Here is a 22,013-nt window from a genome sequence, read left to right on the forward strand (position 1 = left end):
GGCTATAAAAACAATAAGGTATAGAATATCCACTTAACAGCACCGGGGTTAAGTGTCAGACTATTGACTGCGTGCGGTAATTAACATGTCAATATTACATAAAGCACACCAGTGAGCAGACAAATGTACAATATAATATATGGCATATTTCCTGATTTCTCCACCACTGACTGTTCTCTATAATAAATGGCATACACTACATCATTTTAGACATATTTTAGACATTTCAGACAAGAGGAACAAATATACAACAAAATGAATTTAGCTGGGTGCTTTGTACATGATCCCTAATCATTGACAGGATTCTGCCACCTGCTCCCACAAAAAGGTTGACTGCACGCTCAGACAGATGCACACCAGGATGCCAACAGCATCAGTGCCCTAGCAGCACATCTGTAGTCAGAAGACAGGGGGATCCAGGTGCAAGTGTCTTCACAATGCGCCCTCCCCTCCCCTCCCCCCACCCTACGACTGGTCACAAGTACATCTGTGCATCTGTATGTGGATGACATGGGAGGGAGAGTGCAGTTGTATAGATTTGGCTAATTGTCTAATCAGGAGATGATGACATGTTGCAGTTTGTCTCTGTCTGATGGATACAGGTGTTCACATGGCTCCACTGATGAAATATTATTTTCTTTTGTTTGTCACAAAGAAGCTGTGGAGCACTTACATCGTGAATTGTGCCTCTTGGAAACAATTTCCACTTCAACATTTCGATCTATTTTTCCTTTTTTTTTTTTTTTTTTTTTTACAGTGGGTCTAATGACATGGTTTGTATACAACCAAGAGTAGAGGTTTATGAATGACACAGGTATCAGGCATCAGAGAGCTGCCACTAAAGAATAATAATAATAAAAAAAAGGCCATGGTCTTTTGGGTGCTGATTGCCTGGCTTTTCACATTGATGTCACTTAAATATCTAATATGTATGTATCACCCGGCGACCACAACCCATTATCCTCTCAGGTTTAATATTGATATTCCTACATGCCTAAGTGAACAGAAAACCGCATGAAAGGGGGACAGAGCCGAAATCACCCCAGCTGAACCCACAATCAAAGTCCTTATTCATCCTATTATATTGTGGCAGTGCAATTCAGGGCAGCTACCAGAATGAAGAGAGCAGTGTGAACTCCTGGTGACCCCTCCATGCTGTGCGGTTCAAGAGGATACTGCATTAACGTGTGTTCATCACACAGATAATTGCAAGGCCCACTCTTTCACACATGACAGGCCAATGTGACCACAATGCCACCGCTTCTTAATTGGTATTCTTCATTCATATTCCAATATTCGCCGTGCCCTTTTTCATTTCCTGTCTAATAAATGCAACTGCTAATTGATAGTGTCATAACACAATGAAGAAGACATCGAGGGCAGCTATTTTCTGGATTACTTAAGGTGAAAGAGTATCATATGTAGTTAATGCATACTTATAAAAGAAAGCCAACATGGCTGGTAAGTGGGGTGTGATGGCAGTCTGATGAGCTGGACTAGATAAAGATGAAAGAGGAACGGAGCCTCACATATTTGGCACAGCACAACGGACTAATGTTGGCTCAGGGATTACCTTTTCTGAGCAATCAAATTACTGAAGATGTACAGGAGGAAGGGTGGTGAGGCAGGCAGCAACTATCTCACTCCTCCGTGTACAGATACTCAGTGAGTTTGTGGATCATTTTACATGTAAAATCAATGAATTGAAAGGTTACTTTTAAAGATACTCAGTCCCTCCTCTGCCAAGTCAATGACAAAATAATTAAACTTCAGTGTGATATGAGCAACAATACAGGTTAAAATATGTTAACATGAAAATTATTATCATCTGCAACAATGGACTTTTTGCAGCAGTAAAAATGAGATCCAAACACAACATTGTACTATCATCATTACAGATAATGTGCTAAACTGTGCACATCCTGCATATGTGGAGTAAAATTAACATTTATTCAAGGGTTTATTCATGTTTCTGATAATCTCAGAAATATATATCTCAGTTTTTGTCTCCACCAGCTCTTGCCCTGTTAGCTGTTGAAAGCTCTAATGTATCATAAGTTAGTAGCTACAGTAGTTGCTGACTAAATATGGATTTCAGTTACCTTCTCCAGCCAGAAGAGACACTGAGTGGATGAGAGTGGATAAAAATTGTAAAGCTTTGGGCAAATGCTTAAATATTCTGTTGAGCTGAGGGGTAATCATCATCACTAAGAGAGATTCATTTAAAAACAAGCAGTCATATCATTCATTTGTTAAAGTAAAAATTATATTCTGGCAGCTCCTCTGGTGTAAATAATATTTTACACGAGATAAATATGTGCTATGACATGTTTTGTGATCTCTTTAGTCTTCAGAAGGAGCTGGAGTGGAAATCAGAGGATGATCAACAGCTTACTGACCTTTCTCAATGCTGCTGATGCTGAAGTGGGGGCAGGCGCCACCACACTGAAGCCTGGGTTTCTGTTATTGCAGTGTTTATTGTGTGTTGTGCATCTAATTGGTGCAGTGTTACAAACTCTTGGAAAACACAAACTTTCAACAACACTGAAAAATTTATCGACTTGCAAAGCTGCAGCTTTTGTAACAGCTTGTTTATTGTTAAAAAAAAACATTTTGCATGCAAGTGCTACTGACTTGGATGTTCCAAACCTCACCACAAACCCTTGAATTATGCATAATGCATATTGTGCCAGTGTGGAATACAAAAAAGAATTTCAAAATCACAGAACGTCAATTTTCACCCTTTTTGCAATTAATAATACATTTATATTGATTTTCTGGTGATACTCTAGTCCCAGTCTCAGTATTTGATAGCGCTCAGTTAGCCTACAGAAGGCCTACATTCAAATTAGTCCAATGCAGATAAGATAAGCCTGACAACTGAACCGCTCTGCACTAAGATGGTGGAATGGTTTGTGCTAGGAAGAGAAGCTGATGCCAAAAACTGTCAATTTCACTAGCTGGCTGACTGGGTTAGTGTGTGTGTGTGTGTGTGTGTGTGTGTGTGTGTGTGTGTGTGTGTGTGTGTTCAAAGTTTCCATTGCACAGCAACATCTCCATTCAAGTTATTTCTACAGATTGGGGAAAACAATTTAAACTGGAATATATATTTCTACGATGGATACTGTCTGCCTCTGACAGTCCCACTTTATACTGAGTTTGGTCACGTGGGCTTGAGAAAACAGCAGAGATGCACTGACTGTCACTCATTCTCCATTTTTTCATGACTTTGGTTGTTTATAGCTTAAGCATATCCAGTAAACACAGCTTTCTTTTGTTTGACGCGTGCTGGTCCATAAGTCTACTTCCACTCAGCTGTCGTTCATCTCATTTCTAGAGTCATTCTTGTGCATGGTACCTATTACTATCCCTGGATGAAAATATACTCTAGACATCTTTATATATTTTTAGTGGCTTTCAAGTTCAAAAGGGAGTTCAGTAATGTTTAATCAGTGTGAAAGGCGACTTAGTACCTGACACAGGTTCCTCCATTACGACAGGGAAGGTGTTGGCAGACAGGCGGGTCACAGTTCTTGATGTTTCTTCCTCTCACTGCTTCACCCACCAGGTAAATCTCCTTTGAGTTGACCTGAAGTTCCCTGATACAGCCAATGAATCTCCTTGCTCCCTTTGCACTCCCATCATGCATCTCCCAGTGGGATGAAATATCCCCAAGAAATATGGGTCCAAAGGTTCCCTGGAAAGAAAAAAAAAGGGATCAGTGATCACTTAGTAATTCACACTAAATCACACAAAATATGTTCTCATCAAGTATTAACGTTGCAGCTAAAAACAGGTTCTCAATATCAGTGTGTGAATATATTACATTATTATTGCATTAACAGGACCATAACGTATATTAAGATGAACAAGAAAGATGAACACTATCAGCTAATGTTACTCTCCAGCTTCATGTGGTTTCAGTATAACCCAGACATGAAACTGGAGTTATCGTCACTCGTTTTTCAAATGTCTTGAATTCATATGATAATATACATGCTGATACAAAGAAAAAGAGGTAAAATATAAAAAAAATGCTGCAAGCTTTCTTTGATGTGCGACGTAATTGGGTAGAATTAATGTAGATAAATTCTGTGAACTTGCAGCTTATCCTGCCATAACGGTCAATTTAACAAGTGAGGCATAATTGTGTCTGCTACCAAAGTGCAGAAAGAAAAAAAAGTAGCACAAGAACTATCTCATGTTAGCACTGAATTACATATATATCCCATTCACAGCAGTGACCTTAGGTTCAAATGAATATTAAATACTACAGTCTTTTCATAAGGTTTGCATAATGCTTTCATACACACACCATGCTTGATGATTAATTTATGACAGACAAATCAACATTAATCACAGCTCAATTACACATTCTTTCCATTTATATAACACAGTGACAGTGGATTTCAAAACAAACCTCTGTTGAATCAAAGAGATTCCTTTTGGTTAAATTTCATTTCCTTTTTTATGTTTCTCTCTTTCGATGTTGCAGTTTATGATCATATCAAATTGTAAAACAGGCACACCTAAATTGACTTAATTTGACTTAGCGGAAACACAGACGCGTCCTGTTTCTGTGACTCAATACGTTTAAAAACTTTTCCATCCTTATGGCCCTTTATGCTTTCTCCTTATAAATGTTTTAAGGAAAACAATACAAAAAACACACCTTTTTTTATTTTGACAGTTAGCAAAGTGGATACTAACAATTCTCACTATCCCTTCTTTTTTTTTTTAGCTTTGTTGACATGAATGTTTTTATTTTATCACATCTGCCCATGGGAGATATGAACGCTGGTGGACATACAGACAGTTATTACACTTAATACCTTTCACAATGCAGGCCGCTCATGTCATGTATTAAATGGGTGAGTCAGGCAGACTGTGTTGTTATGGGAGGCTGTGTGCCAGAAACTATAAATCTTACTTATGTGGGTCAAGGTTCAGCTCTTGCTCAAATTTGTCTGTCTCTTCCTGCCTCCTTTGGGTAGAATTGTGTGGAGTTTCAAAGTTATGCTGATGATATGCACCTCTATATGAGAAACAATAAGATATTGATAAGATAAAAATCGTATGACTTTTTAACATTACTGTGAATATATCACGCTGCGTTAAATCTTGGCATTTTCAGTCATACATCAGTCGCTCTGAGATTGTGCCAGTCTTTTTTTTTTCAATGACGTCTTTGCAATGTAGAGTTCGTCATGACTCCACCACACTAGCGGTGAAGGGAAGGTGTTGGACAGCTGCAGTGGAGGTGTTCGGCAGGAGGTCAGTAAAGTGTTGGACCACATCATCATTTGAGATGTTGGCTTAATGCAAGCTGTAACCGACATAACTACTGCATATTTGAAAGCCTATAAAAAATAAAATAAAATAAAAAAGACACGGATGACAAGGTTCAAAGGGACGCGTCTAGAATGTCACTGCAAAGTGAAGAGCGTTAAAAGTATCTTTGACAAAGTACAGATTCAAATAAAATAACCAGCTGTGGCTGGATACTTTTACAATGAGCTGAGCTGTATTTTATGCGACACAACCAGCAATGAGCCACTGGAGCTGCATGATGATGATGGACTGATATGGAATGACTTTATGATGCCTTCAAGTGTGTTTACCATGTTTATGAGAAGAGTCCATTTGAAAGACCCCCTGATGTAATATTCATGACTTTGTAAGTGGACTCATATCGTTGAGTTCTCCACTGCCATACGCTGATTTCTGAGTTCTATTTGAAGGCAGCATTAGTCAGTGTGTTTCCATATTATATCCATATTCTTCACACATATTCGTCATATACTGTATATTATTAGATACAATTATATTAGATTTGAAACACAATGTTAAACTATTTATCTATTCAAAATTCTCCTCTCCAGTCTAAAATATCAAGAATAATACTGGCTTTGACATTTTTCTTGTTTGTTTGTTTACTTTCTATTATAATTTGACATCATTTCAGTAATGTCAGTGAACACTACTGCACTGACATCTCATGAACTGCCTGATGAGCCTCAGTCTATAGTCTAGACCAGAAACTGCAGGGCCATGTTGTTTTTAACCCTTCTCAATTTCCTATGTGGATTCACAATGTCAGGTCACGTCAGTTTATTCATATTGCCTCGCATCACAAATCAGCCTCAGAGGGTTTTACTATCTCCTCTTCATATGACACCCTCGATCCTTAGACACTCAACAACCCTAGCAGGGCTAGCCTGTCTAGTAGCTAGGAGCAAGGCTATTCCAACATGCGGGTTAACAGCTTTTCTTACTGCATATAATTTTAATGAAATTAGCTTGTCTATTTCATGCCAGCTCTCATTTAGTTCACTTTAACTGAGTCCTATTTAAAATCAAAACCCATTAATTTACAATATCTTTAAATCTTGGTGATATATTAGTCTTTAATAAACATGGTGAAGGTTAACCCACGACCAGTGTGCAATATAAATGTAGCAAAGATGCTTGTGTCATGAATGTGTTATTAAAAAAAAAAAAACATCTTGGCATCTCAAATTAGAAGACCATAAATCAAACTAAGGGAGGGGGAGGCATGTTGAGCCTGTGGGAAGGTTGAGCCTCTCTCTGCGTCTTTGAAATAGAAAAACAAAATTATTAATTTAATAACAAATATAGGTGTTGTTAATCAAATTAATGAGCCAGAGTGAAAAGATCAGCCTGTGATTAACAAGTGAGAACTAGCTTAGTGCTACTTACATGCTTGCGAAGTGTCATCTTGGAAAAATAATGTAACAGGTGTGTTTTTAATAGGAGCTCCTGTTACTCATTCATAAAGCAAAGCTCTTTGATAGCACACAGTTTATCTACTCATGATCTTGCCTCAAGAGTTCTATAATTGACTGAAGGCAATAATAAATTCTGTAAATGGCAAACTCATACAATCTGTTGCTGCAGCACCTTGGGGCTTTTATACCAAACAATCAACCAACTAACATTAGGTACAATATTAAAAACATATGACTTATTAGGTTACCAAACACCATACAATATCTTTATAATCGGAAGTTCCAATTTCCTAAATTGAACAAAGACCACATTTTAAAACAGGCACAATTTGTGTCTAAATCAGAAATATCTTCAATGAAGACCAGGATACTTGATGCTACAAAAGCATCATTGTTTGGACCAAAGTTATGTAGTGAGTGTGCTGGACTCTTAATGCGAATATATGATTCTTGTCAAAGGCCACAGTGGGGGGTCTACTGCAGACGGCTTTGGAAAAATAACGCATGGTTAAGCAGAAAAACTTTAGCCTCCTAAACTTTTGTTAGAATGTAACAACAACAACGTCATCCAGTGAGATTGTCATGAGAAAAGACAAAATGGATGTGGCCGTTATAATTTTCTTCTTAACACAATTAACTACTGTGAAGTGATTTGGAACTGGATAAGCTTTCAAACCTGTAAAGTTATTACTCAAACTGGGATCCTGGATTACTTTTGTGTTATTTTCATATCACTCATTATTATTGCATGGCTCCAGTTCTGAAAGCAACCCCCACCAACACAGCCCTGGTTTTAACACATTGAACTCATGCAACAAGCATAGTATAACTGACAGCATAATATGATTTGACTGTTTACTCATGATTGCTGAAAGTCATTCAGTTCCATTCAATTTATTTGTATAGAGGCAAATCACATACATTATCTCAGTGTCTAACCATTCATGACCTTACCCTTATAGGACAAGGTCTTTATGCCAAATTATGTTACTGCTTTAATTAACATTTTATTACGTCTAAGGTAAATTACTTTGTAAAAGTAAGGAGATACCAAAGACATAATTATGGATTAGAAATGCAAATTTGAGATAATGGCTGTACAAAGGGTTGATTTGACTGCAGGCAGGTCAGGTTACCTCTGACACGGGAAGTGACACGTACTCCTCAAGACGCTGAGCTGTGCCATTATCTGCAGCTATTTCAATCATACATGACCCTCCTTGTTTGCCAACAGGCAGATGGTATCTGTTGAGAGAGAACAGAGAGGGGAGCGGGGTTAGTTAGAAAGGGTGCTCTCTTCAATATCTGATATCTGAAACACAATAAATCCAGCAAAGCATGAAAAATATTCTGACGTTGAGACAGACAGACAGAGCAGTCTCGGTAATGGAGCTGCTAATGTGGCCACTGAGACTATACAATAAACTCCACTATCTATGGCCGCGTATACGTTACACACTGTTTTTATGAGAAACTTTATGCACTGCTAGATCCGGGTGGAGGCAATGGTGCGTTTGAATCCAAAAGCTACAGCTCAAACCCAGAGAGACAACAGAAATAGGGTATGGTTTCCACAGCTGGATTTAAATAATCAGACCAGAAATAGGTTCCTGCTCAGTGCTGTGGTGATATACTTTAAGTTGTGTGTTTCTCAGCAGATATGTACCTCAAACAATAATAATGCCAGTAAATTCACTAAAATAAAGATAAGCCGCAGAAAGAGATAACCAGTCACAACCTGTGTTATGGTGTATTATGTGCATTACTATTTCATACAATGATAATATAATAATAACAATAATAATATAGAAACAAATCACCCTAAAAAAAACATGATAATGGTTGTAAGTGCTATTTATGTCATTCAGGATTAATTAATGATAAAAACCAGGGCACAAACTAGATATTATAAACCTAATGAGAAGGAAGACAATTTTATCATTTGACCCTCTGTGTCTCTCTGGGGAAATATACAATTGCAGCAGTCATTAATGTTGCAGCCATAATGTTAAGTAGCTGGTCTACTTGTGTCATCTTCCAGCTTTGGCAAAGTCAAGTGATTCCCTCTCTCCAATTCATCACTGGCTTTACACAGGCGGCACACAATAGCAGCTTCTTTACAGGGCTGTACATTATGCAAAAGGTTGCACACTCTGCACCACACGCGTAAACACGGCTCTGTTAGGGAGTAATCTCCATAATGCCCTTTTGTCCCATAGGTTTCATTCATTGTTTACCTGTAAACATGTTAACACAAGTAATAACGTTGCTTATCTGCAAATCAGATTTCTGCAAAAAAATCATCTGTGTGTGGTGTTTTTTGTGGTTGTGCCTCCGTTGTTAAGGAAAAGAAAATAAGAAAAAAAAACCTTACAATGTCTGTTTTAATGGCCAGATGGAAACAATCAGGCCAATTGCCCTCCTGCTAATTTGAAACAGCCTTCCAGGACGTCTCCCTGAGGCAATCACATGCATACAACTTCAGGTAAGACTAATTACAGGTATGGAAATCACAGGAGCTGTTTTCTATACACACACACGCGCACACACACACACATACACTAATGAATTAAGGCACATTTCAGGCTGCAAATAAGAAATGCAGCCTAATGTCCAGAGAGGACATCCATCTCCATCCTTGGGGTACCTGCCTTGTTTCAGAGGTCACTCTCTCAACATTAGCATAACAGTACGTGATCAGTGAGTGATTTCAGAAAATCGCCTCACTGTTTATTTTCAAGTCGTATAAAAGAATAACGGGATCAAGATGAAAAGACCGAAATGATTAAATGTTACGATCTATGTCTTTGTGTGATGAAAAAAGGGTCATTGGTGAAGCACTAAACATCACGATATCGCAACACGACTGTGTTGCCAAAGGCATCGGAGGCATATTTCGGTGCTTAGCAGAGTAGCTTTTTATTTAGCCTGCTAATGCTGCAAAGACGACCCCTGTGAGACATGGAGAGCATGCTCACTAAGCAAACAGGATGATGTTACTTGATGAACTCTCGTGAGCACATTGAATGCTCCACCAGGCTAATTTACATTGGTGTAGCTCTAAGGCAAAGATGACTATTTATAAACATGCCTACTGTATGTCTACTTTACTTGGTGTAGTAGTTGGATGGCTGGGACTATGCCCCACAGCTCCACATCACCATCACCACTACCACACAACACACAGAGACGTATAAACACAAAACCACATTGGGTTCTATTACACAAACAAACATATGAGTGAATCAGAGGGAAAAAAAGAAGCCGGGGTTTGTCTAACGCAGAGATAAAGCACTGTGCAATTTCTTCCTGAGCTCCCTGCGCACCACTCACTGCTGGGTCTCGTAGGACTAACAATAGCAAATTCCCAATTTGAGGTAAACAAACAAAAACATATGAATATTTCATTTTCTCCAAATGCACAAAAAACCCACAATATGGCTGTGATCATTTTTACTTACTCACTCATCATTTATGCATTTCTTCATCTGGCTAATGCTCTAATCATAAGTGATTTGTCATCTCTAACATCCTCATTTAGACTGTGTCTGGTGTGTGACTAATTCAGTGCAACTGCATTACTGCAACTTTCCTGAGGTTCGGCCCTGAAATATTACCTGCAATGTTAAGGGACCTTGCAAATATTTTCAGCACAGCACCTTTACACAAAGGTATTTGTTAAACCTGATGGTGGGTGTTTATCTTTACAATCCTATTTGAACGCGCCTCCCTCACAGTCCCCTGCAGAAAATTAATAATGAGGGAGGATCATCATTAAAATATTACTATTGCATAAAACATCTGAAAGTATTGGCAACAGATGGCAGTAAAACATCACACACTGCGCTGGTGCCCTTGCAACAGTTCTCACTGCCTGATAGGCAAGATGTCACTTTTCTTTATGGCTTATTATTCTAATCATAATTCAGATTTGTACAAAAAGCAAATGATAATGTGGAACATGGTAGCGGAGACTTTATAATTTGTGACTCATTTAGTGAGTCAGAGTTGAGAATTTCTTTGTACTGCATGGACAGAGAATGTACTCGGTTGAGTTTCTTACCTGTGAGTAAATAGCATATAAATGGGTCACACATATTACATATGAAGGAAAAAGAAAGCCACCTGTTACTTATGGTCTTTAGCGCAGCAGGCTTAACATCAGATATGACTGAAGAGAGAATAAACAAACCCCCATATGCTTAAGAATGATGTAGTATCGTGAAATGTCACATCTTACTCCAGCACCTACTGCACAAGATGTCAGGGCGGATCTGTTTGTTGGTTTTTCCTTAAGTGCAACAAGCCCTGTATCACACCATAATCTACACCTACATTGACAGTAATGCCTGCTCTGGCTCTGGTGCGGTGACTTTCTCACACGAAGCACTGCAGCATTTGCTGCATAATTTGTGCTGTGACTGGCAAGCCTCAATTAATTTGGGGAGCCTGTGTTCTATCATTATATCTCCACCAATACAATTAGACAGCACCCAGCAAGCCTCTTGGCATTGTGGGGCTTCATGCAAGAAATTCAAAGTGAGCAGGCTGGGCTGCTGGTTGCTTCTTCAATGAATCTTTTATGGCAGTGCTTGTCAATAGAGCACTGAATACAGTGTGATTGATAAACATGCGTGGCCTCAGATTTGGCACCGTGTCAAGAGGATGTGGATTTAAAAACAAAAGGTTCAATATTAGGAGTTCACTTTTCACCCTGCTGCACATGTGGCATGGCTCTTCCCCAAAATAAATGTTGTTTCCCCATTAATCCTCCAGCAATTAAGACCCAGTGGGAAAGTGCTCAGGATGGGTTCTGTCCACTGTTAGTGTAGTTTCAGAAAAAGTAATCAATCACTGGTTACTAATTACTTTCCCAAAGTGCACAGGGATTCGTTTGCCCATTGCTCAGATAAACATTAATTACAGCTGTGATTACTTTACTTTTTAGTTACCTATGTCCCTGTATACATGATGTATGTACCAAAATGCAGCTGTATTGGACACAAACAACTGTCTTAGCTCTTTGTTAGTAAGCATGTTAAGGAGGGGAGAGAGTAGACAGGGGTGAACGGGTCTTTTGGACCCCGACAGATGTTGAACTCACAGTGTTGAGCTTCTTACTTTTGTGAGGTTAATTCAAAGAGCTCCTCAGACGCTCTGAAATGTGCCATTATTTTGAAGTTCTTTTCTTCTCACAGCACTCGTCGGTTTTCTTCCTCATACAGCAGCTGTTGCTAGGCAACATTTCACACCCACATGTGTATTTTTACATCAAAACAATATTCAACGGTCAGAGAACAGACATAAACATAGGTCCTATACGGATCATGGAATAACTGTTCGAATTCCATATGACCGCACGAGCATGTTCACGAGCTAAACAGCTAATTACTAAAATTCAAAGAACACTTTTATCGTATCAGTGTGAAAAACAACAGTGACAACAACATATTACTTATTAATGCATTACCCACAGCACAATAGCTTCAGTTTCTCAGATGTGTTGTCCTGTGTTATGAGCAGCTCTTAAAGCAGGAACACACTGCTGCAGGAGATTTGGGTGAGACCCGAGGGGGGGAGGGGCTGGGTGACTCAAAAATGTGTAGCTTCTGTGAAATCACAGGCTACAAACATATGAAGAAGGCAGATTCTGCTAGACAGGGATAGAAGAGAATATCTGTGTCTCTGAAATTTTAAAGTAATACATTTTTATTTAAGCTTCACAATAAGGTCACATGAAAAAAAAAATTTCATGTGACCTTATTGTGATTTTTTTTTAATCATTCATACAGTATGTATGAAGATCAATGAAAGTGGGACAGAGGGGCAACAGACTCTCAGCAGAAAGCCAGTGTTCTGAACTTAGAGTAGAAAGATATGGGCGTTGACCAGAAAGGAAGGGTCTAATGAAAGTCATTATTGTGATGCATTATAGGAATTGTAGGACTCGGTGTTGTTGAATGTGCTCTATGTGGAGCAAAAGTCGGGACATTAATCATCCATAAGTAATGGGTTTGGTTCATTGCTCTCTGGTTCACCCTGTCCACATGTCCAAGTGTCCTTAAGCGAGACAATGGACCCCTAAATTGTCGAAATGGCAAATAGAGGTGGTGCATGTGTGTGAAAAGTCAAGCAAGGAGCAAATCAAGTCAGAATTACAAAAAGCCACCCTAACAATACTCTATCCCATCACCAAACAAGCATGCAGGTTAGCTATTCTGGGTGTTTTACTTTCTTTGATCGAGTGTTACATTGACATTTTCACAGCAGCGAACAAAGAAGTTGGGAGCATTGTGAGAAAATTGCAACTGTGATGGCCAAATATTCATGCATGGCTCCCGGTGAACGGAATATTTAGTGCATTTCAAACAGATAACAATGTGACAGTTCATAAAAACATCAACACTAGCATCAAAACTCATGAGTTGCTAGACACAAAATCCTCTGTCATGAAAAAGAATATTCCCTCTAAGTCAGAGCCATATTTGAGGTTTGAGACACTACTCCCTTTCCTTTCACTGGAGAGGGAGAAGGAAAAAAAAACAAAAAAAAAACAGCAGCCACAAAAGCGGCATAAATTTGAATAATCGTATCTGCCAGGGACTCTGAGTTCACTTGTGACAAGGGGAAAAATGTGATGCTGCAGAATGCTATGTGTCACACTTGTTGATCTTTGACTGCACATGAATGAAAATTACTCAAACATTGAATGCTAAGCGCAATGGGATGCAGCCAATAATGTACACAGCCTCAGAAATGACCTGGGGAGCATTTGGAGTCTGACACTCTCAAACTTTAATTGTCGCGGAATTGCCCCAAACATCCCCAAAGGGAAACTTTCCAACATCAAAACCCAAGCTAACAACAAACATGTCCTACCCAAATGAAAAATGACACAGCTTTTCCTCTGCACATTCCGCCTTTGTGAAATTATACAGCAGTACAAGGCTTTCCAATACTGGCCTTTTGTCTTGGCAACTTTATATTAGAGTGCTACAAATGCTTTGCAGATTCAATTGTGGGAAAAATGCAATTAAACAGTTGCAGAAGAAGAAAACACACTTTAAAGTTGCTGTGTTATGGTAATGTTGTGCGTGCCTTACATCTGCTGTCAATCTTGTCCATTATGCATTCTTATTACAGTGTAAAAGAAAATGCACCATAACACAATTACATGATAGTATGCCTGACTATATGCAAGCTATAATATCCTGCACAGACTTCAGTTAATGTAGATTAAATGCCAGTTCTATGCATGTCTTAAAGACACGTCTACACAGTATATTTCACTGTTTGATTTTTGTGCACATCAATTGTTGTGTACAAAAGCCGCTCCACAAAGTGGAGAACCTGACTCCTTCAGTTATGTTTACCAGAACAACAGGCTTCTAAATTGTGGATTGAATACACACAATGTTTATTTTCATTCCTTTGTATGGGACGATCAGCGTGATGAAATGCCGTTGGACTGTTGAAACTGCAACACTCTGTGTCGTGGAGAGAATCGCAAATATGGGCGGGTCAAGAAAACTAAAATGTTGTTCACTGGCTTTGATCTAAATTTATTGAGATCTATTACTTAGATTTTGTTCAGGCTGCAGGGAAAAACTATGTAGAGCAAGAACATTTGAGGAACAGCAACAGCTGTGTGACCGCCCACTGGAGGGCTTTAATGTCAAAAATAAACCATCCACATTGTTTAATGTGTTGTTTGGTGCTTGTCCTCATCACTACTTGTCGCGGCAATTATGTCATTATCAAAACTACAGAGCATAAAAGCCACGGCACGGATAAAGCACCAAGAAAGTGAAGTGCCATATTTTCTCATTGTACGGTAGTGTAAGCTGAAGAGAGATGTCACAACATCTCTTTGTGTCAACAATGCTACATCAGTGAAAAATGGCAGCCAGCTATGTGAGTTGCATGGGCGAGTCAAAGCGGCGACTGTATTAGCATGAGAGCAAAGGCAAATGTTTTTCTTGCCTGATGTTGTGTGCACACAGACGTGCTTGAGTGTTAATGACAATGACAGTAAGATTGGTGGGTTGCAAATGAGAGAGCATTGCAAGAGGAGAAAAAGATGAAGGAGAAAGGCGGGAGAGGAGTGTGTGTTACAGCGACATCGGGCAATTTGGATTTTCCCTGTTTGGTCAATGGGAGCTGGGATTATTTACAGCTAAATACAACCACTGGCCCGCGCTGCATAATGCTGACAGCAGCAAGTCGCAGCAGCTGTATTCACTGCTGCCAACTATCATCCAAGGAAAGTAGGTATTCACTGCTCAAACATGACTAGATGATGTCATGCACTCATTTGCATATGAATAAAATTGCTGAAGCGATCAAGAAGAGGCAGAGCTCAGCAGCAGGGCCCCCTCTCATTTCTCCCACTGGCTCACTCTGCCCCACTGTGCCTGGGTTGTAAGCCTTGTGTGTGCACTTCGGAGACAGAAGATCAGCTGCGCATGGGGAAGCATTGTGATCAGACCTATTTGGATGAGATGAGCAACTAGTGCAAATGCAAATGCGTGTGGATCGGGTTCAACATTTGGTACCAAAGCTTTTTCCAAATACTTAGGAGTCAACTGTTTTCCCCTGATAATCCAAAAGAGAAGCCGCGTTTGTTGCTCGTGGCTTTTAGGGAACAATTTGATCCAGGGAGGCGCCTTAAAGAAATGAAATTGCTAAATCTAATGACAAACATGGAAAGTTGGCAGAAGTAATTACTTTTGATTATTACATTGTTATCTGTCTAAGCTACAACCATCTGATTGCAGTTTCCTGCTCTGCATTTCACACGCTGTACTCCATGTTCATTTATGGGTTACACTGGATTTTTGTATCATTATAGATACATATAATGCAATGTATGTATGCAATGCATCAATACATTATATTATGTAATATTAATGGGGTTAAATCTAAACTAAACTCAAAATAGTGAATATAATTGTTCCACTTAATCTAATCTATAGTTATGTAAATGTTGCAGTGAATTGTGCAGATTGATGGGGTCAGTGAGGGAAGTCAAAATAAGGTTGTATTACCATGCTATGTGCAGTGCAACCTTTACTAGATGAAGGACAATATGTGAATAAGTACAGAAAAGCACTGGGCCATTCTGCATGTGGAAGGTGTGTTGGCAGTGTAAAGTCAAGATTAGAGGATCTCAACCACTTACAGGATAATGCTCAATAGCCATTTGCTGAAATGGGTAATTTTATCAGTAGGTTGAATATCAAAGGTTAAGGATCTTAAATCTATCTGTGAACTGTCTGTATATGTGATCTAAAAGATGCCAGGGTTGCTAACAGGTATCTTTTAACAGATATATATATATATACTTTTTTTTTTCTTCATGTTTCTACTTTTTCATGGTCAAAAAAAATAAACCTAAGAATTTAGTTTTAAAAAATTGATCCACAATGTGTTGGTATGTACTGTAAGCTATACAATAACAGAGCAGTAACTGAAGAAAAAATACATGATGAACATGATAATGTGCAGGAGGTAAGTTATGTTATGTACACAGTTAATCATTTGTGCCTCACTGCTCTGATATGTTTTATTGACGTAACACTCAGACAAGTACAACATGAGATTGCAGTGTCTATGTACAGTTTTGTAAAGGAGACAGGTTGTTGTTAGTAGTTGTCACGGCAAAATCAAGACTGCCGGTACTCTAGACAGTTTTCTTTGTTTATGTGACTTTGACATTTTGACACATGTCAGGCACCGCATGGGCACTGAGGTGTGCAGAGATCCGTCCAGGGCATTTAAGTTGGGATTTGTATGATGGAGTGAGCTTTCATTGCAATTCTGTATTACTGTAGAATCAATTCTCTGATCAGCAATGATGTGGACAGCAACTGGACAGCAAGCTGTCACAGGGTTTATCAAAGAGACCCTGACATGCAACCTTGTGTAAAACTCCCACTGAACATAATCAAAGAAAGGAGAATCGCTCACTGCATGAGGCTCGGAGCATTTAAATGAGTACATTTTCATATTTTTATTAATGATTAGGCTTTCATTTTATCTCCCCCCTTTCTGTTTTGCCTTGTTTTAGAAAACAAAGTGAAGAAAATTAAAATTTTGGCATTTCACTGCTGTTCCTCCTGTTTTGATATTCAGCTAGTGATTCTGACTTATTTGTGTTCTTTCTTTGAACAACAACACTTTCATGTTTTACAATAATTAGTTTGGTGGCTTTTGTGTTACTGGATTGTCACGGTGGAGAGATCACCCGGTCATTTTGGTGGTCGTACCATCTCCCTTCAGTGGCTACATTATGATTCCAAATACTGCGCCAGAGAGCGGTGCTCCTGCACTTCCTGCATTAATGAGAGCTATTACTCCCACTTTTTGAAACACCTTACTAATTAGAGAGGGTGTTATTTCTAAGTCAGAGATAATACATTTGGTGACTAGAGTATAAAAAGGAAATCAGGAGATCTTACCGGATTGTGATTGACGTCCATCTGTTATTGTTGATGTTCTGCTCTGCAGCTACATTCAAAACATGGCTGCCACCACACCCAAGCTTAGCAACCGGAGCTCCATCTTGAAGGAACACGTGAAGGAACCGATCTGTGAAGTTTTGCTCCTGAGCTGCATTTGTAAGAAAATATAGTTAATAACAAATCTTTTTCTTCTCTATTACCACATTCAATGCATTATATCACCTACAATATTTATTACATTACTTCAAGCTTCAGTCTCAAGATGCTCAGAGGACTCAGAGGGAGCCAGAAATACTCAGCCAGTAGAACCTGATAAATGTCAGTGTGATGACCACAAGGCTAAACTTGCTGTGATCAATAATCACATGACAAACCAATGGAGGATTCCTGTCTGCCAACAAATGCCATGGGTATGCCTGTGTTTCGACATTGAGTTTAGCGAGGGCTGAGTTCAAATTATTGTGTGCTCCAGAAAACAAACCAATAAACACACAGGACACAAAAAGTGATTTTTTTCCCACCCTCTAAAAATAATTCATGCCACTGAAATACCCCTGATGTCATACACTCAAAACGGTCTCTTGCTTAAAAGATAGGTTTTGTCTGCATGCAATACTACTCTACTGCTCTTTTAAGGCTTTCAGCATGGACGGACTGAATTGCATACAAAAACAAAACACTCTCAGCAAAGTGGAAAGTAACAGGAGAATGGAGGAAAGAAATCTACCTAAAAGGCCTGAAGAGCAGCAGTCTGGAGAACCTTGGTCAGTCAGAGAAGCTTTCCACTAGATATTTTCCTCATGACCTTCTTCTTTTTTTTTTTTAAAGGAGACATATTGTGCCCCTTTTCCACAAATTAAAATAGTTCCCAGGTGTTTCAAAGACATGTTTGTGACATGGTGTGGTCAAAAAAACCAAGGATCAAAAAACACAGCTCTTTTCACCCTCTCAAAAACGGCCCTGTTCAGAACAGCTGGTTTCAGTGCCTGTCCCTTTAAATGCAAATCAGCCACTGCTTGCCCCGCCCTGCCTCTTCTACTGGTACCAGGTGGGTGTGGGGTTATGTAAATTTGAAAGCTAGTTACATCACTGGCAGACATCTGAGGGAACAGCTCGTAAAACCACATGGATTTCAATCTAGGGAGCCTGCAAATTACAGATTTTTTTGGTCAATTCTCAAATTGGGGGCCGGAAGCCAAGACAAACAGAGCCTTCAAAAACTGATATTTCCATAATATGTCCCCTTTAATAATATAAAATTAAAAGCAGGAGTTCCAGTCTCTTTTTTAATGCATCCACTCAATGACATGGTGAGTCAGATTCAAGAGGAGAGCAGGAAGTAAAGACATTTGGTTGCCTTGAAGTTGACACAAATGTGGAGCACTGATGAACATGCATCATGATAACAGAACTGAGGCTTTTCTGCAAGAATTCGATGTATCTTCCAGATGCAGAGTGAAATTCAAATAGAAACATTATTTAGTTTCATAATTTAATTTAATTTTAATGTCTTATGTATTTTTGGTTTGGTTTGGTGGTTTGGTTTGTTCCTGATCTTGTGTATTATTAAAATTATTTATAGCAATAGTTCTTATGATGATGAAGGAAATGAGGGAATCTGTACCACTAGTTTCAGAGATATTCAATCTAGTATATCACTGCTTGCTCACTTGTTCCGGGAGTAAGTACATCTAAAGGTGGTCTATGTGGACAGGTGTTTCTTATGTGCACTATGAAATATATTCCTGCCAGTGCTACTGCTTCCACCTGCAACCTTGAAGGAAATAATGAAAAAGAAGAGGTTTTCTCATGGCCTCTGTCTACCACCATGGGTCGGTCTAGGTCACCAGGTGGTCTTTGTGCTGTTGCAGGTTCAATCATGACTTGAGTTCCCATGAAACCTTTATACTTAGCTGCTGCTATGCATCCCAGAAGGTACGGTACATGACAAATGGTGGCAAAGCTCTGGCTTTATTTCCTACCATCATCACATGGAGTAAGACTTCAACCATGCTGATTAAGACCAGAAACTGTTTCTGCTCTGAAACAGGGCACTATTATTACATAGGCCACTTCCCAGACTCTGGCACATTATATCACAATGGGAGTCTCTGCCAGGCTAGCACAGAGCCTCTTGCAAGTGAGACTTTGCAGTGGGGGAGCGACAGACAGCGGCAGAATTAATCCTCCCACAGAAGCTACTGGGGTCTTCATGAGGGAGGTGGAGAGAGAGTGCACACACCAGTCTCACACTGCTGTCTAAGAAAACACGAGCAGAGGGCAGACAGCACAAGAATGCAGCTCTTTGAGGGAGACAGAGATAGAGGGAGAGCCTGCCACTCTTGTGCCACAGTCAGAGAGGACATGGTTGCAGGGCAGAGGACAGCAAAGGAATGGTGCCCTGTTAGAGAGACCTAAAATGTTTCAAGGTTTCCAACAAGGCACATTTCAACTGAATTAGAGAGTCAGAGAGAGAGAAAGAGAGACAAGGGGCCACAAATCCACAGGGAGCTACTGAGAAGGAGCAACATAAACAGGGTTGACCCCTTGCATTTCAGTCACAATGATAATTCAGCCAGGGCTGTCAGAAACTGGGCTGGTGTGGCTCACTGGACTATAGGACATGGACAGAGGTGTGTATGGGCTGCAAAGTCAGTCTCAGGTCTTGGGAAAGACTTGGCATGTGTGCCATCTCTCGTACAGGCACTGGTGGAGGATTCGGACACCAGAGGAAAATGGTGCAAAAGCTGAGCTTGTTGTTTCAAGGCTGCATGGCAACTGATATGAAAGCTCTGAACAATTCCTCCAGGGTAAGAGGGGCATCCAGAAAATCCCCATCTCTTTGTCGGAGGGAGGCTATGCTTAGCTTAATATGCTGCACTCTGATAATGCATTTTCTAAGCTGACTTGGAGGTCTTCCCTATCATAAGACTCGACAGGGGTGCACTTAACTGTGCCACGTTACCAACCACTGTTGCCGAATTGACCACAGGAGGAATATCTTGCTCAGATAATCCACCATTTCATCATCCCCTTCCTGCAGAAGGGGATGACGCTTACCCTCTGACAAATAGCAGCAGCAGGGCCGCAGCGTTAGTCAGTGGAGGTGGAATTGCACAAAAATACTTACTAATCATTTTGCATCATTTAGTCAATCTGTGTCCTTGTTAAACTGACAGTGGTTCCCTTTTTATATGTTAATGTTGACATTTTAGTTTTAGTTTTCCAGGGGATCAATTCTTGGTCCCCTGCCAAAGTGTCTAGAGACACAATTTGTGTTATCATACACATTCCCTACCCTTACAGACATTAAAATAGATTTTCAACATGATCCTACAACTGAACATCTTCACAAAGATTCTTGTTAATGGTTCAAAGTATCAGTGTCAGGACACAAATCCTCATGTAGCCTCCATTGTTCTTATGCAATATTACCAAAACAGACTGATGATATGAAAATATATCTAATGGAAGCGGCATCTTGTCACAGGCAGATGGAAAAAAGACACATATTCCACTGTTTCATCTCTACTTGGGATAATATTTCCTCTATGCTTTATTCTAAAATGATGGTGGGCCGACTCGGGACTGTTTAAACAAGGAAGAGAAAATCTGATCAGCACCTCTAAGATCTCTGCATTGGCTTCCTGGGTGATTTTAGAACCAATCATAAAATGTAACAGTACAGTCTGTCTGTAAAACCCTTCAAAACCTTGCTCTGCAGCACATGGCCGACATGTATGTCATTACAAGGCCATCAGGACACCGAGGTTATCTGGGAAAGAAGCTGACAAAGCTGCTTTTAGCTTTTATGCTTCCATCTGCTGGAGTCCTCTGACAGTGCATAGAAATATGCAAGGCTTATTCCCTCAATGGCCATTTTTATGCATTTACAAAAATAAAAATTAAACATTGTTTCACTTTAAATCACCAGGCAACAAGAGAAAGTGGAACAGTCAATAAATATATAAAATAAATGAATGTGTAACCCCAATAAATATGGTTGAATGAAAATGCACAATAAAGAATGTGTGGACTTTTTAAGTTATTTGCGCTTCTGTAAATCAAATTTGACCCTTCCTTGGAAAGAATTTACCATATCACACTCTGTCCATACACTCTAAAAAAGGGGGTAAATTCAATTACACATCATTATAACCAAGGTCAGATTTAAAAGAAATGTGCACTATAATATATATCATGTTTCCATTTTGTATTTTTTTTTCTATTTTCAGGCAGTATAACCAACTCATTTGAATATAATACTGTGCAAAGAAACGCACCACTAACTATGAACTCATCTTTTTAATAGTTTAGTGAGTTTAGTGTATTAAAAAAAGGAATGAACAATACTGGTATCACTACAGTAGAGTCTGTAATTCAAGTCCGCTTGCCTGATTGAATGTTCTGCACTGGCAAAAGGTCAGAGCTCAGAACAGCAGCTGGAGAGCATGCATTTTATTTTCCTACACCATGCTTTTCACATGTGTCAAGACCACAATAACATTTTTGATATTTCAATATTCACCTTGTTATTCCAGCCTAAGCCAATACACTGCCACCCAGTTACAGTCAGTCCAAAACTCGACAGCACGATGACTCACTCCGACCTCATATCGTTCACACATCACCCCACTCCTGTTGTCCCTACACCGGCTTCCGATTAAATTTAGGATTCAATTCAAATTCCTCTCCTCATCTATGAGGTCTTGAATAATCTTGCTCCAGAGTCCATCAGTTATATACATAATGTCTCGTCTTTCTGCTGGGCCCCTCAGGGCCTCAGCTTGTACCCCGCTCA

General features: G+C 39.5%; 1 protein-coding gene across 1 annotated transcript in view; it reads right to left on the reverse strand.

The window, feature by feature from the left end:
- Window positions 1-22,013, reverse strand: part of eys (EGF-like photoreceptor maintenance factor) — a 158,693-nt gene that overhangs the window by 18,832 nt on the left and 117,848 nt on the right. The window contains exons 41-43 of the mRNA XM_085800277.1: window positions 17,210-17,360; window positions 7,886-7,994; window positions 3,474-3,697 (exon numbers count right to left, since the gene is read on the reverse strand). Of these exons, the coding sequence (XP_085656403.1) occupies window positions 3,474-3,697; window positions 7,886-7,994; window positions 17,210-17,360 (484 nt within the window). The remainder of the gene's footprint in view (window positions 1-3,473; window positions 3,698-7,885; window positions 7,995-17,209; window positions 17,361-22,013) is intronic.

This window comes from Trachurus japonicus, chromosome 15 (assembly GCF_045865225.1).
Source record: "Trachurus japonicus isolate A0001 chromosome 15, Traja_1.0".
Classification (NCBI taxonomy): domain Eukaryota; kingdom Metazoa; phylum Chordata; class Actinopteri; order Carangiformes; family Carangidae; genus Trachurus; species Trachurus japonicus.